The 12,904-nt window shown below is 39.8% G+C and overlaps 1 protein-coding gene across 2 annotated transcripts in view; it reads right to left on the bottom strand.

Moving 5' to 3' along the window:
* The window catches only part of kirrel3a (kirre like nephrin family adhesion molecule 3a), a 117,410-nt gene extending 114,192 nt beyond the window's left edge, over positions 1 to 3,218 (bottom strand). For both annotated transcript variants that reach the window (XM_077019288.1, XM_077019289.1), the window contains exon 1: positions 2,901 to 3,218. In XM_077019288.1, coding sequence (XP_076875403.1) covers positions 2,901 to 2,940 — 40 coding nt within the window. In that variant the 5' untranslated portion in view covers positions 2,941 to 3,218. The remainder of the gene's footprint in view (positions 1 to 2,900) is intronic.
* Positions 3,219 to 12,904: the final 9,686 nt, after the last annotated feature.

The following is a 12,904-nucleotide window of genomic DNA, read 5'->3' as shown; positions in this document are numbered from 1 at the left end:
TGCAAATAAATATCGGTATCGGATCGGAAGTTTAAAAAGCTGGATTGGGATATCCCTACTACACACTACACAGTACACAGTACACACAACACACTACACACTACACAGTACACAGTACACGCTACACAGTACACACTACACATTACACACTACACACTACACTACAAAATAGGGCAATGGGGTCAATATTTAGGACGTATTCGTGCACTGCAAGAACTAATACTAGGTTAAATATATGTTATATACTAACAATTCAATTTCAATTCAATTAACTATATTGTATATATATATTAATTCAAATAACTATATAGTTTTATTATTATTATTGTGAGCTTTTTTATATGCATTTAAATAACATGATGTTTTGTAAGTAACAGCTCAAAGGTAGCACATTACATAAAATAGATAGAAAATGAGCTACACAGGACACTAGTTGAATAGTTGAATAAGGCTGTGTGTGTCACTACTGTGTAAAGATTTTACATATAGTTTCTTATAATGATTGCAGCTTCAGTAGAAACACAGACAATTTTGGTTGTTTGTGATCAAAAACTACTTTGATCTAGAATGATTAATAAACCAAAACAAAAAACAGGTTTCTGATTTTTTTTTTTTGTTGTGGTTTCGCTGCATGAATTAATGTTAGTATATATTAGGGATGCACCGAAAATTCGGCCACCGAAAATTTTCGGCCGAAATGGCTTAAATTTGCATTTTCGGTTTTCGGCCGAAATACTTTCATCACCGAAACAACACGGCCGAAACAATGTATTGTGATGACGCAAGCAAAAATCGCCTGCACGTGTTTATTTGGATAAAGCTAGCAAAAAAGTTTTCCAGTGATGGCGCCAAGGCAAAGGACATTACACCAAAAATTATGGAACTCGCTGCCTTACGATCAGCCGTTCTCTGTCGTAGAGGATGCGGGATTTCGTAGGCTAATAGAGCACATTGAGCCCCGTTATGTTTTGCCGAGCAGACGACATTTCTCAGAAGCGTGTTTACCTGAGCTGTTTAATGGTGTTGCAACTCACGTCACGTTTTTATGAGAGAATTTATATTTATCTTTCAGGTCAGTCAGTTATAATTAAATTTAACTCGTATAAAATACATATATTTATCCTCTCAGATAAAAACGGTCTGGAAGCGAGTTCAATTTAATTAGTGGTCGGCCATTGTCAGCGTTATCGCCGTTAACGGCCCACCACTAATTTTATTTTATAATATGCATTACTGTAATGTCAGTGCTAAATACATATTTTCAAATCAAATTTTGTAGTTGATTTATTCTTTGAATAGCAATGCTTTGATTTTAGTGAGGTTAGCCATAAATCCAATGTTACTAATAATTGGCATAATGTATTTCGGTGTTTCGGTTTTCGGCTTTCGGCCTTGGTTTCCTCATTTTCGGTTTTCGGTTTCGGCTAAGAATTTTCATTTCGGTGCATCCCTAGTATATAATACATTCAGGACAGAACTGTGAACTGAAGCTTGGATCAAACTGTCTTGCAATCTGAGCTTTTCAGCAGAATTGGTGTTTGCATCGAGGTCCAGGTACATCTGATTTACAGAGAGCTGAACTCGTCTGGGTACCATTGCAAACGCTCTTCCTCTCAAGAGCTGGAAGAAAAGAAGGCTCCTCAGTTGGCCTCTTTATGCGAGCACATACAGCCTCGTAAAATTGGTCATAAAGCTTGTCTCCAGAGGGATGGGGAGTCCCTGAGACTGTGAGCAGAGCTTTATTAAACACTTTATTGTTGATGTCAGATTCAAATTAGGATCTGCTGTGTGTTGGTTTTTCTTCAGGATAGAACGAACCCATATGATCATCAACAAATCAGCAAATGGCATAGAAAATACCACCAAGAGGAGAGTGATTCTAATGAACTGCAATAGTTGGGGGGAAAATAAGACATTTTAGAAAGAGATGAAATCAGTTTGAATTGACAGTACGCCACACTGGCAGGATATTTAGATTATGTCTATTTCTAAAGTATCATCAAGGGAACATGAAAGTATCTTTCAACACCTGCTCGCGCTCTCTCACACCCACCCAACCACACACACACACACACACACACACACACACACACACACACACACACACACACACACACACACACACACACACCTTCAGTAAAAGCAGAGAGCATAAGAAAAACAATCGACCATAATAACTTTTAAAGTCATAACGACTCATTGATTTGGTGCAAACTCACATATAAAAATATCTTTCAACACCTGCTCTCTCTCTCTCTCTCTCTCTCTCTCTCTCTCTCTCTCTCTCTCTATCTATCTATCTCTCTTTCACACTCACACAAACAGATACACACAAGAAATCTTTTGTATCTTCAGTAAACGCAGGGGTTACAACAATCACCTATAAGAACTTTAAAAATCGCAAAATCGCAACTACCCATAGATCTGGTGTAATTGTGCTTAAGAAAATATACATCCAAATGTATTTAACCCATCAACAACCAAAAGACAGAAGCCATACGCGATAGTGACTACACACTAACCGAGTTGACAAGGTTAACACTATATGATGGTCACTGGACACCAACCCGTCTCCCCTCCCGTTACCGACTCGTCCTGTTACAGCGCGAGCTGCTTCTAGTCGTGTCTGCGCGTGATGCGTTATCGAACTCCCGTTACGTTCTAAACGAGCACCGCGCGCACACTGCAGCTGCCAGCATGAAGTCACACCAAACCCCGTTTACTCCGTCCCTCTCCTGGACTCTTTTGCCTTTTCAACAAACACGATCCAACCGAAAACTCGCGGTCCTTCACAACACTTTCCACAAAAACACTGACAGGTGAATGCGCTCGCGGCGCCAACGCCACCGTTTGCCAGCCCTTCCAAATAAATCAGTTCACGAGAAGCTCCGTGGACTTACCGAGTCCTAGAGAACAGAGCAGCATCACCCCGGACAGCATGGTCGGGAGTCCCTGCCGTTTCAAACGTCTGGATGAACGTGCGGGACCTATTCGTGAGGAGCTGAGAGTTGCGCGCGCCTCGCTCGCCTCCTGCAGATTGTGCAGGTGTTTCCCGTCCTGTGTGGTACGGTGTCCTCTCTCCTCTCACAGATCTCTGATCAGCGTGGAGATGCACTCTCCCTGCAACACTCTCGCTCGGTTTCCCGACGCGCAGGACCGTCTAAACTCTTCCACACCGGGTCGGTCCCGCGCTCACTTTCACTCTCGCGCAGCGACAATTCGGGGCGCGCGGAGCGTGTTCGCTCCTCCCCTTCTCCACGCGCCTTGGAGATGGAGAGAGAGACTTAAGTGGAACTGAGGAAGACGAGAGTTCAGCATTCAAACATCCTTCATTACTGGATCTACCGTCCAGAAAAGAATAACGGTGAAGAAATCTAAAAGCATATCTAAAAAAATGTCTCAGGATGCAAGGGAACTTCACACACATACAGTAGATAATATGGGAAAAAAAGTTTCCAGTCCTTTTGACATGCAGATGATGTCAATGACAGGGACGAATCCATGTCCCCCCCCACTTTTGAAATCAAAATTACGTCCATGATTACAATAATATAATTAAAGTCACATTGGGCTGTGGATACTGTGGAGCCTGTTAAATCGTTGTATTGGCTTACTTGTAATCATATTAGTAAAAATAATAGAATAGAAAAAATAGAATTGTGCAATCTGTTTTCCTGTTAGTCCAGTTTTTGGAGTTCACTATGCATATAACCACAGTTCCTGCTTTAAGTCAAAGTTTAATTAAGTTTTTAAAATGGTAATTAACAGTCAATCCTGAACTTGAATATGACTAGTTTGTGACTCACGGGTGCCGTCTAACACAATGAATAATAATTTCAATTCAAATAAAGTAGCATTTAATGCAATTCTAATAAATTCTAATAAAAATAAGCATACTTAAAATTACAAAGGAGTGTAATTACATGAAGCCATATAAGGTGCCTCTTAATAGTACTCAGACAGCATCGTAGAGAGAGCTGTGCACCCAAATAACTCACAACACACACAACACACATCCCCTTTCCTCTATAATTCTCCATGAATATGTATTTGAATGACCACAGTACATGCATGGAACAATATCAAACAATTTTCTTCAGACTAAACAGTTCATATCTCCAGAGTCATTCTGATGTTTCTTTAAATCTCAACGATCGATGAACAACACAATCAAGTCTTTGGAGAGGTGAACACACAGAGGTGAGACAGGCTCGTGGGTGGGGGGGATATTTTTAGGTCAAAGTGGTTAAAATGCCAAAGATGCAGCGTTAGTCGTATCTGCAGATCAACTAAATTATGCAAACAGCTTGCAGGCTTTTACCTCTCGAAAATAAATGACAACATAATTTATGTAAGCAGGACTTTCTTTGTGCTATATCTTAAGGAGCTTCAAAGAGGGTGCATACATACATTTATAATGGGCAGGTCTCTTTAGTGGTTTATAGCATATTGATATTTGGCTCTCAGAGGATTATGGGTAACAATGTTTGCCTTCAAGAGTTCAAAATTACTGTAATGAAGAATTACTGCGGATATCAGCTGCATTTCATAAGACAGCTACTGAAGTCAGAGACCAAGGAATTTGCACTTACATCCTCACAGCTGCGAATTTGTGTTTACATGAAGAACCAGGGTGTTTCAACCCTGCTGGGCCCTTGCCATGGTCAAGACTGTGAAACAAATGTGATATTCTGATGCCCACTTCTTAAATACAGGGCCAAGCCAAATATGCTGTTTAAACCACTACACAGAACACATTTGGATATACACATAAATACCATGTGGAAATACTCCTACAACTGTGGTGTACAATTTTAGTTTGTTTTCTGTGATGACAAAACGCTGCAAGATAGTTATTTAATCTATACGGGTTCACCTGACAGGAGATTTCACTCAAGAGACTGTTTTTCTGTTTGTTCCTATGCTAAATGCTTGTGAATAGCTCTTTGATGTGTCAGTCTCCATAAATGTATTAGCCAACAAGTGTCACTACAGCAGTATAAGATACACAAATCCAACGTTACAAAGCTTGTAAGTTCATAAATTCTGGTTCTTGAATTCCCATGGTAATGATTTCCCACTGACACCTTCCAATCCAATAAACAATACATCGATTGTAGCACATGCTAAATAACAAACCCATGTTTAAGGTTCCAATAAATCTAAATTGATGCTTTATTATTGTATAACTTCATCATAAATGTGTCACTAAGTGGCAAAAGAATTTTTTAACAGGTGTCTTCCTCAGTGCATCTCTCAAGATGGACACATCTCTCGTCATTTGGATTTTGTCTGAGAACGGTAAATAAAATATCAGTGGGTGGTTAAAAATCGTTGGTAGGCCTGCCGTAAGATTTCAGAGACAGATCTGAAGATGGCTAGTGAACTGTTCCCTTTCTAGAGCAGAAAGACCATGTTTCTAACCCATCGGAGGCTTTATCAATAGTCTTCCTGTCACTTTGACACTTTGTGTCATGACAATGTTTACATGCCACAACAAAAGTGGCATAACCCTCCAAGATCCTGTGCTGTCAGTTCTTATTGGACTCATGGAGAAAATAAATACTGCATCCTTAACATATCAAGAGGTTTCAGAAATCTCAAAAATCTCAGAAAGAATGGAAAATATTTCTCACTCTTTCAATTCGTTTACATTTTGCTCCATTCAGTTCAATTAAATTTTATTCAGCTACATTTAAACAAGGTTTATTTGCAACATCTGAAAATGTTGAATAATTGAATTGAGAAATGAAATTATTGAATTGAAACTCCTAAAACTGCACATAACAAAACAACATACAGTCTAAGCAAACAATACAGACAATATAACAAAGGACACTGGGTGAAGAGTGGGGGTGTGAGACCAAAACACGAGCAGTCCTGACGCATGTAAGAATGTTTTTTATGTGCAGATTGTGAAAATGTGAAGATTTCATGTGTATGTGCAGATGTGCTAGGTGTAATTTACATGTGATATGTGTTTCAGAGTTGAGAGGATTGTGTTATCAGTGCCCAACTTGTAATAGCAGACTCCCTATTTCCTTTAATACTAATACTGAACCTGCTGTAATTGTGAAAACACTGACATTTTACCTGCTATTACATCTCTTTGTCTATAGAAGAGATTTTTTTCAGTCTCTATTTCTGTTGGACTGATTTGACCAAATGACAAACACCTTCCCCAGAAATAGCTGGTAGATGTCTAAGCTTGAATTGCAATCATTATTTTTTTACCCACATAGACATGACTGCCTCCTTCCCAATGAAAGATTCCAGTGCACATCACCAGTGACCACCTCCTTCACCAGTGACCACCTCATTTCCCAGTGACCACCTCCTTCCCCAGTGACCACCTCCTTCACCAGTGACCACCTCCTTCCCCAGTGACCACCTCCTTCTTGTATGTTGGAAAGCCCAAATATTTCCAACATTTCCTCAGTTTCTCCCTGCAGCAACACTGAGTGACACTTCAATTAGCCTCCTCTCCTCCTCCTCTCCTCCTCCTCTCCTCTTCCTCTCCTCCTCCCCCTGTGCTAATAGCATGATTGTGACCCATGAGGGCTCAGGGCACGTCATTAAAACATCTTTAAAACGCATGAGGTTAACTCAAGGCCAGTGGTTAAGGATTTCTGCCCTGACAGGTAGCCGAGGGCTCGTTGCACACTCACTAGAAATAAAGCAATTTCAATCTAATTTCAAAAAGGCCAGCCAATGCCATCTGGTGAAGCCACCATCTCCTCGATGCCCTCTGCTTATGTATCATTTTTGAAAGTATTACAAGTTCAGACTTGTATAAGTCTGCATTTTAACTGCATGGCAAAATCTATGGCCATCTGCCTTCTTTAAGGTTTTCTTATTTTCATTTGTTTTGTGGTTTTGTTTTCCTAGTGTGTCTAAAGGGGTGAACATTGTGTATGTGAAGAAGTTGGTATTCCAGCATTATGGACGTCTGCTCTTTAAATCCTTTGAGGTTGTGAGTTCCATCTTCATAAGCAGCTGTTCTGTCAATACATGACAATGCAGATCTGGAGTGGTGTGTTTCCCCATTGTGTAGGTGATGTGATGCTTTGTCTTCTTGCAGAGTTTAAAGATAAAATTTAGCATTTTATGTAAGCCAAGAGACCTGTGTCTCATTCTCACAGTGTGACCATTGAACTTTCAATAAATCATCAGATGAACAGCGTGTGGAGTTCACCCAGCCTGACAGCCAAAGACTGCAGTGAACAACAGTTTAAAACATCATTGGCTTTGTGATTGTCCTCCTTTATAATCGATTTCATTGTAGAGTTTTCTGCATTTAACGCCATTCAAAAACATTTTAACAAACTATCAGAATGAAGGCCAATGTACCAGAAATGGCAGAAAACACAACTGCAAGAATTACATTTACTCTTAGAATAAAACCAAAGAACAGAAAGACAAACAGGTAACCTGTATGTGATCGTTGTGGAAGTTACGAGCTGTGTAATCATAGCATTTGAATTTTTCATCAGAACTTTAACTTTCATGTATATGTAAATGAAATGTTATACTTACATAATGAATCTCCCAGGATGATCACTTTGAAAATCAGCTCCAACAAAGGCCTCTCCTCCTTTTAACATTTACATGTGCTGTTTAGAAAAGAATCACTACTAATGAAGGTTTTTTTTACTGAGATACAAGCCTGAAGCATGAATATGAAAAAATATTCCAATATATTTGTTCAAAATGTAGACATACAGTGTGTGTGTATATATATTTATATACTGCCATATATACTTGCAAAAACCCCAGGACAAGGGTAGAAGGGTAGAAGGGAGAAGGGTAGAAGGGTAGAAGGGTAGAAGGGTAGAAGGGTAGGAGGGTAGACGACGTGTAGAAGGGTAGAAGGGTAGAAGGGTAGGATACTCCTGAAGAGAGTCAGCCACTTGTAAAATAATGATTGACACCACGATCCTCTGGTGTGTGTTTATCAGTCCTCCCTGAAGCAACATTTCACCCGACTAAAATTCTAAGGACAATATCTGTTTGGCATACATAAATTCATATGCTCACACCCTTCTGAAGGTCTAACCATGACCTCAACAAATGCCTGCTCAAGACCTCAATCTGATAGTGATTCAGTTTTCTGTCTCTTCTAAATCTCTGTCTATATCATTACATGATTAACTCTGGTGTAACAACTTTAGATACACTGACAGTGTGAGGTTTAACTGGTCATTCCACCAGTGTCACACACACACTCATTAGTCTGTTAAATCAAATGTTTGTTAATGGTTGTCCTGAAACGTAAGCTACTCTCAGTACTGGGTGTTCAGTACACATTACTCCTGAACACTTTGGAAAACAGAAACTAGTTTCAAAATCTAGTCTATTCCTCAACAGTAGCAATGATAGTCAAACAACTTACATTTATAAACGGAACTTCAAAGTTTCCTTGAAGTTTAAACTTATAAATAAATCCATCTGAACTGTTTCGGTACCTGATGTAATCTAATACAAGTAATATTATGTCAAAAAGCAAATTTTTTATGTCATTCATGCAAATGTATATGCACTCAAAAAGGGTCTCAACAATAACTATAAGTCTTTTTCATTATAACTGGTAAGTTGATACACTCAAAGGCTTCTGCAAATGACAACCAAAGTGTCACCTAAAAGTAATTGCATGTGCTAACTAGGAATCAGGGTGCTAACAATGCATTGTTAATTTTTTTAATTATTCATTGGTCAGGAAAAAAACAACTAAACAAATTATGTCCCAGCTGGTTAATTTTAGGAGTGTGAAACAAAAGAAAGCACCACCCACTCAGGGAGAGAGCAAAGAAAGACCTTTACCAACAGCACTCGAGTCATCTCTCTCAACCTCAGTTTCATCTGCAGACCTCAGAAACTTCACAGCAAGCTTCCATTAGCAACTTTACTTGAAGCCTAATTAGTCTGTCAGTTCTGTGGTACTGTTGTGAGCTCTGAAAGCAAACACAGTGTGCTCAAAGTCCCCAAATGTAGCACAGAGAACTATAAGAGACAGAAAGATAACTGTGTATAGATATTTATCATTACCTATAACTGGGAACTATTAACTTACTCTCTGGCAGCTGAGTAATTTAAAGTGTTCTGTCCACATGAAGACTTGGAGAGGAAGAGTGCTTATATGAATATGTTAACTATAATGGAAATCAATGAGTTCTCTGCAGCACTGTCCCCAGTGTGGGGTGCGTCCAGTCAGTTGCTGACAAATAAGCTATCTGTCTAAAATTTCTAAGGGAAGGCCTCTTAATAAGACAAACAACCACAATAAAACATGCAGCAGCACTTCTCATAGAAAACCAACGCAGAAACCAAATGGAACAATGAAGCCATCAGAAATTCTTTTTATTGTGAGAAAAAGCCTTTGTTTATCAACACTTGATAGTTTGTCACCAAATTATAGTAAGCTGCCATTGGCCAGGCTGAGCATTACCCAATGGCGCGTCACCTGAGGGTGCGGTAACCCAATGGCGCGTCACCTGAGGGTGTGGTAACCCAATGGCGCGTCACCTGAGGGTGTGGTAACCCAATGGTGTGTCACCTGAGGGTGTGGTAACCCAATGGTGTGTCACCTGAGGGTGCGGTAACCCAATGATGTGTCACCTGAGGGTTTTTGTAACAACTGGCCAGGCGGGCTGGATGCAAGTGCAAACATTCCAGGCATTTAATAAGAAAACAAACAGAACTACACAAAGCACATAGATGGAAAAAAAAGACAAACCAAACACTAACCAGGAAAAACCAAATAATACTGACAGAAAATACCAACACATAGAATGAGAGAAACATGGAAGCAAAAGAGAGACAAAGATATAAATAAGCGACCCACTAGGGATATACATGATGCACAGAACTTACATCCACACTTACTAACAAAATGCCCAATAAAGCAAAGGACAAAACACAGGACTTAAATACACAGACTAAACAAGGAACCAAACAAGACACACCTGAAAACAATGAGCATAAGGCTGAGGTGTGAAGTCAGTCACAACCACAACCAATTTTAAAATAAAGGTACACAAAGAAAACCAAAACATAAAAACATGAAGAACAAAGACATGATTGACAAGAGGGGTGGAGCTAACCGTGACAGTTACCCAATGGCGTGCTGCCTGGAGTTGCGGATACCAGAGCTCAAGGAACCGCTGATGCCTAAAGGCTAGAGAGCAAAGATAATTGAGTGCTACATGCAGTCCATATATGGTATTTTGAGTGTGTTAAACTGATGTCTCCCCTCCCTGCTGCTCAAAGAATATTGAATATTGCATATTGAGTATTAATCCCCTGAGCTCAGATGGCTTGGCAGGAAAACAACCTCACCGTGAGTAAAATGCATTTAATGTTTTAGACAAAGTCTGGAGAGCAGCGGAGTCAGGATGGAGCTTATCAGATCTACCTCGATAAAAACACACACCTGGATAGGAGTCCTCTAATGTGGGGGTTGAGAACAACACTGGCCTCCAAGATACGCGGTTGCAAGTATGTTAAAAAAGGATGGTGCAATACACGCTGGTCTCATTTTGATGTTTAAAATGGTCGATTTGCTGTCAAAAATGGAGCTTCCTTCTGAGCTGTTCTGAACTCCCACAAAACCACAAGAGCTATAGGTCACAAGCAATGCTTCAAATTCACCCTAAAAAGGGTGGAATGATAAAGGACACATAAGAAGATCTCTCTCTCTCTCTCTCTCTCTCTCTCTCTCCAGTTTTTCTCTCACTCTCTCCTCTCACTGTCAGTGGCATTGCTTGTCATATGAGTAGACAGTCAGTCTGCACAGAGCCAACTTTCCAGCTCATGGGATGCGGCGAGCAAGTCTTTATCTCCCCAGAACAGACACATCCGATTGCATCCGGGGGGCTTTTATAGGTATGTGGGCGTGTGTTTGTGGAGGGGATTTTATTCTGAGGTTTTATTTGCAAATTACTCAAATGCCTCTTCCCAGAAAGTGGAGGTCTCACTGCCCCCTTGGCCAAATTGCCTTTTCTCACCAAAAACGTGCAGGTGCAATGCACATGTCGGAATGCATTTTTTTAATTATTTGTACTGTAGGCCTACGTATATTCATATCTGCTTGCCCCACCTTCACTAATGCTCGCCGTGTCTGTTACCTACAGAGTGGGATTCCTTTTACCATGTTAGTGATCCTTTTACCATCAAACTCAAAACCACATGAATAATGACAATGTCATTTGAAGCTATATGGCCTGCGGTCAGCTCAGCACAGCAGATCAGGCATGAATGATCACGTCTGCCCCTCCGGTCCAGGGTCTTCAGGAGGTTCTTGCTAACGGGGACTTTCAAAGGTCCATATTACATTACACATCTTACATCCCAACCAGATATATCAGAAGCGGAATGTTTCATTTCACTTGCTCAGGGAATCATAATGCCATAATACTACGCTAAAATATTAAAGACTATCCTCCTGGGTAAAAGGCCTGGTGTAATACCACAGCTGTACAGTACAATAGCATTTTATAGTTAAATTATTCAAATGAATTCACTGGACTATTCACCTATTGGTGATTTTAACATGTGTGGTTAATCCTGTTAGGATACTTCACTTACCTTAAGCCTAAATCTGCTTCAGCATTACTAGATAGATGCAAACGTCCTGACTTAAAACATTTGACATTTGAGAATTGAGAAGCTCTTTCAATGAAATCGTCTGATTCAGAAATAGCATTTCGTGTGTATGACAGAGGCGGAGAGCAAATGAAACGATAAACTTGTGGCCAAGACCATGTGGTGAGATTGCTGACCCAGCTATGAAAAGAGGTCTTCTCGTATACTTCATATTAATTGAGACTATTTCCACATTTCAAGTTGTGCTGACAAAGCACTCACTAATTACTTTAAGTGTTTCAACCTTGAGTCGTCCTCTCTGGTAATCGGAGGACTTCAGATGGTGCGTCGGCTCTGAACACCATGGAGGAAGAAACTGAAGGTTTTCAGCTACGCTGTGACTCCAGCAGCATATAAACACTGAGGTTTGGACCTTATAATGTGGAGTGTTTGCCACGTTAGATCATGCTAAAAGCAAAATATGTAAATTTCTTTAAAAAATAAATAACTGCAAACGCTAGGTGAGACCAGTGTTAGTTCAACCCTCAGTGTGGAAGAACAGCTGAGTTATTTCAAAATGGTTCTTTTGTCACATTATGTGGGTAGACAAATAGGATCTATTTTTTAATGTTCGGGTCTCGTTAGATGAGCCCTTTAATGAGTACACGCACAACAGTGTGTTTGAATGTCAGATACAGCTCCACATGTGATATAACAATGACAATTAGTTACTTCTAATTAAGCTTAACTACAACATTCTGAAGCTGTAATGAGAACTCTAAAATCACATTTTCCTAAGCACTCACTACTCAAGGGGTTAATAAAGTGCAAAAAAGGGTAATTACCTTAACTGAGACTTTGTAAGGCATTAGGAGAGTTCAGACAGCTTTCAGCTTTGTGGAGCATTTAAACCTCATTAACCTTTAACTAAGGATCTTTTTTTGTCATGGATATCTTATTAAGTACATTTACAATAAAAATAAAAACAACTGGCATAACTGGTGCTGTTTGTCACTCACTATTGAAGAACTTAATAAACATCTATTCTCTTATTTCATGTCAAACTAATTAATAACATTCTCATGTATTCTTGTGTACCTATTCTAATGAGTGTTTAGCAGGAGTGTGTCTCACTTTAATAGGCAATATGCTTTACTGCTTTGATCTTTGTGCTGAGATATAACGTAGGTGTTGATATTGTGTGTTTCTCGTATGTTGGCTGGTCACACCGATACATGGCAGCTCGCGTGTCAGACACTACATGCTAACTGTGATTTATTCCAGCTGCTTCTCTGGCGAGATCCCCGCTGAGCGCATTAGCAGG

This window comes from Brachyhypopomus gauderio, chromosome 10, assembly GCF_052324685.1.
Source record: "Brachyhypopomus gauderio isolate BG-103 chromosome 10, BGAUD_0.2, whole genome shotgun sequence".
NCBI lineage: Eukaryota > Metazoa > Chordata > Actinopteri > Gymnotiformes > Hypopomidae > Brachyhypopomus > Brachyhypopomus gauderio.
The sequence above is the reverse complement of the archived record's forward strand: the minus strand, read 5'-3'. Positions and strand labels throughout refer to the sequence as shown.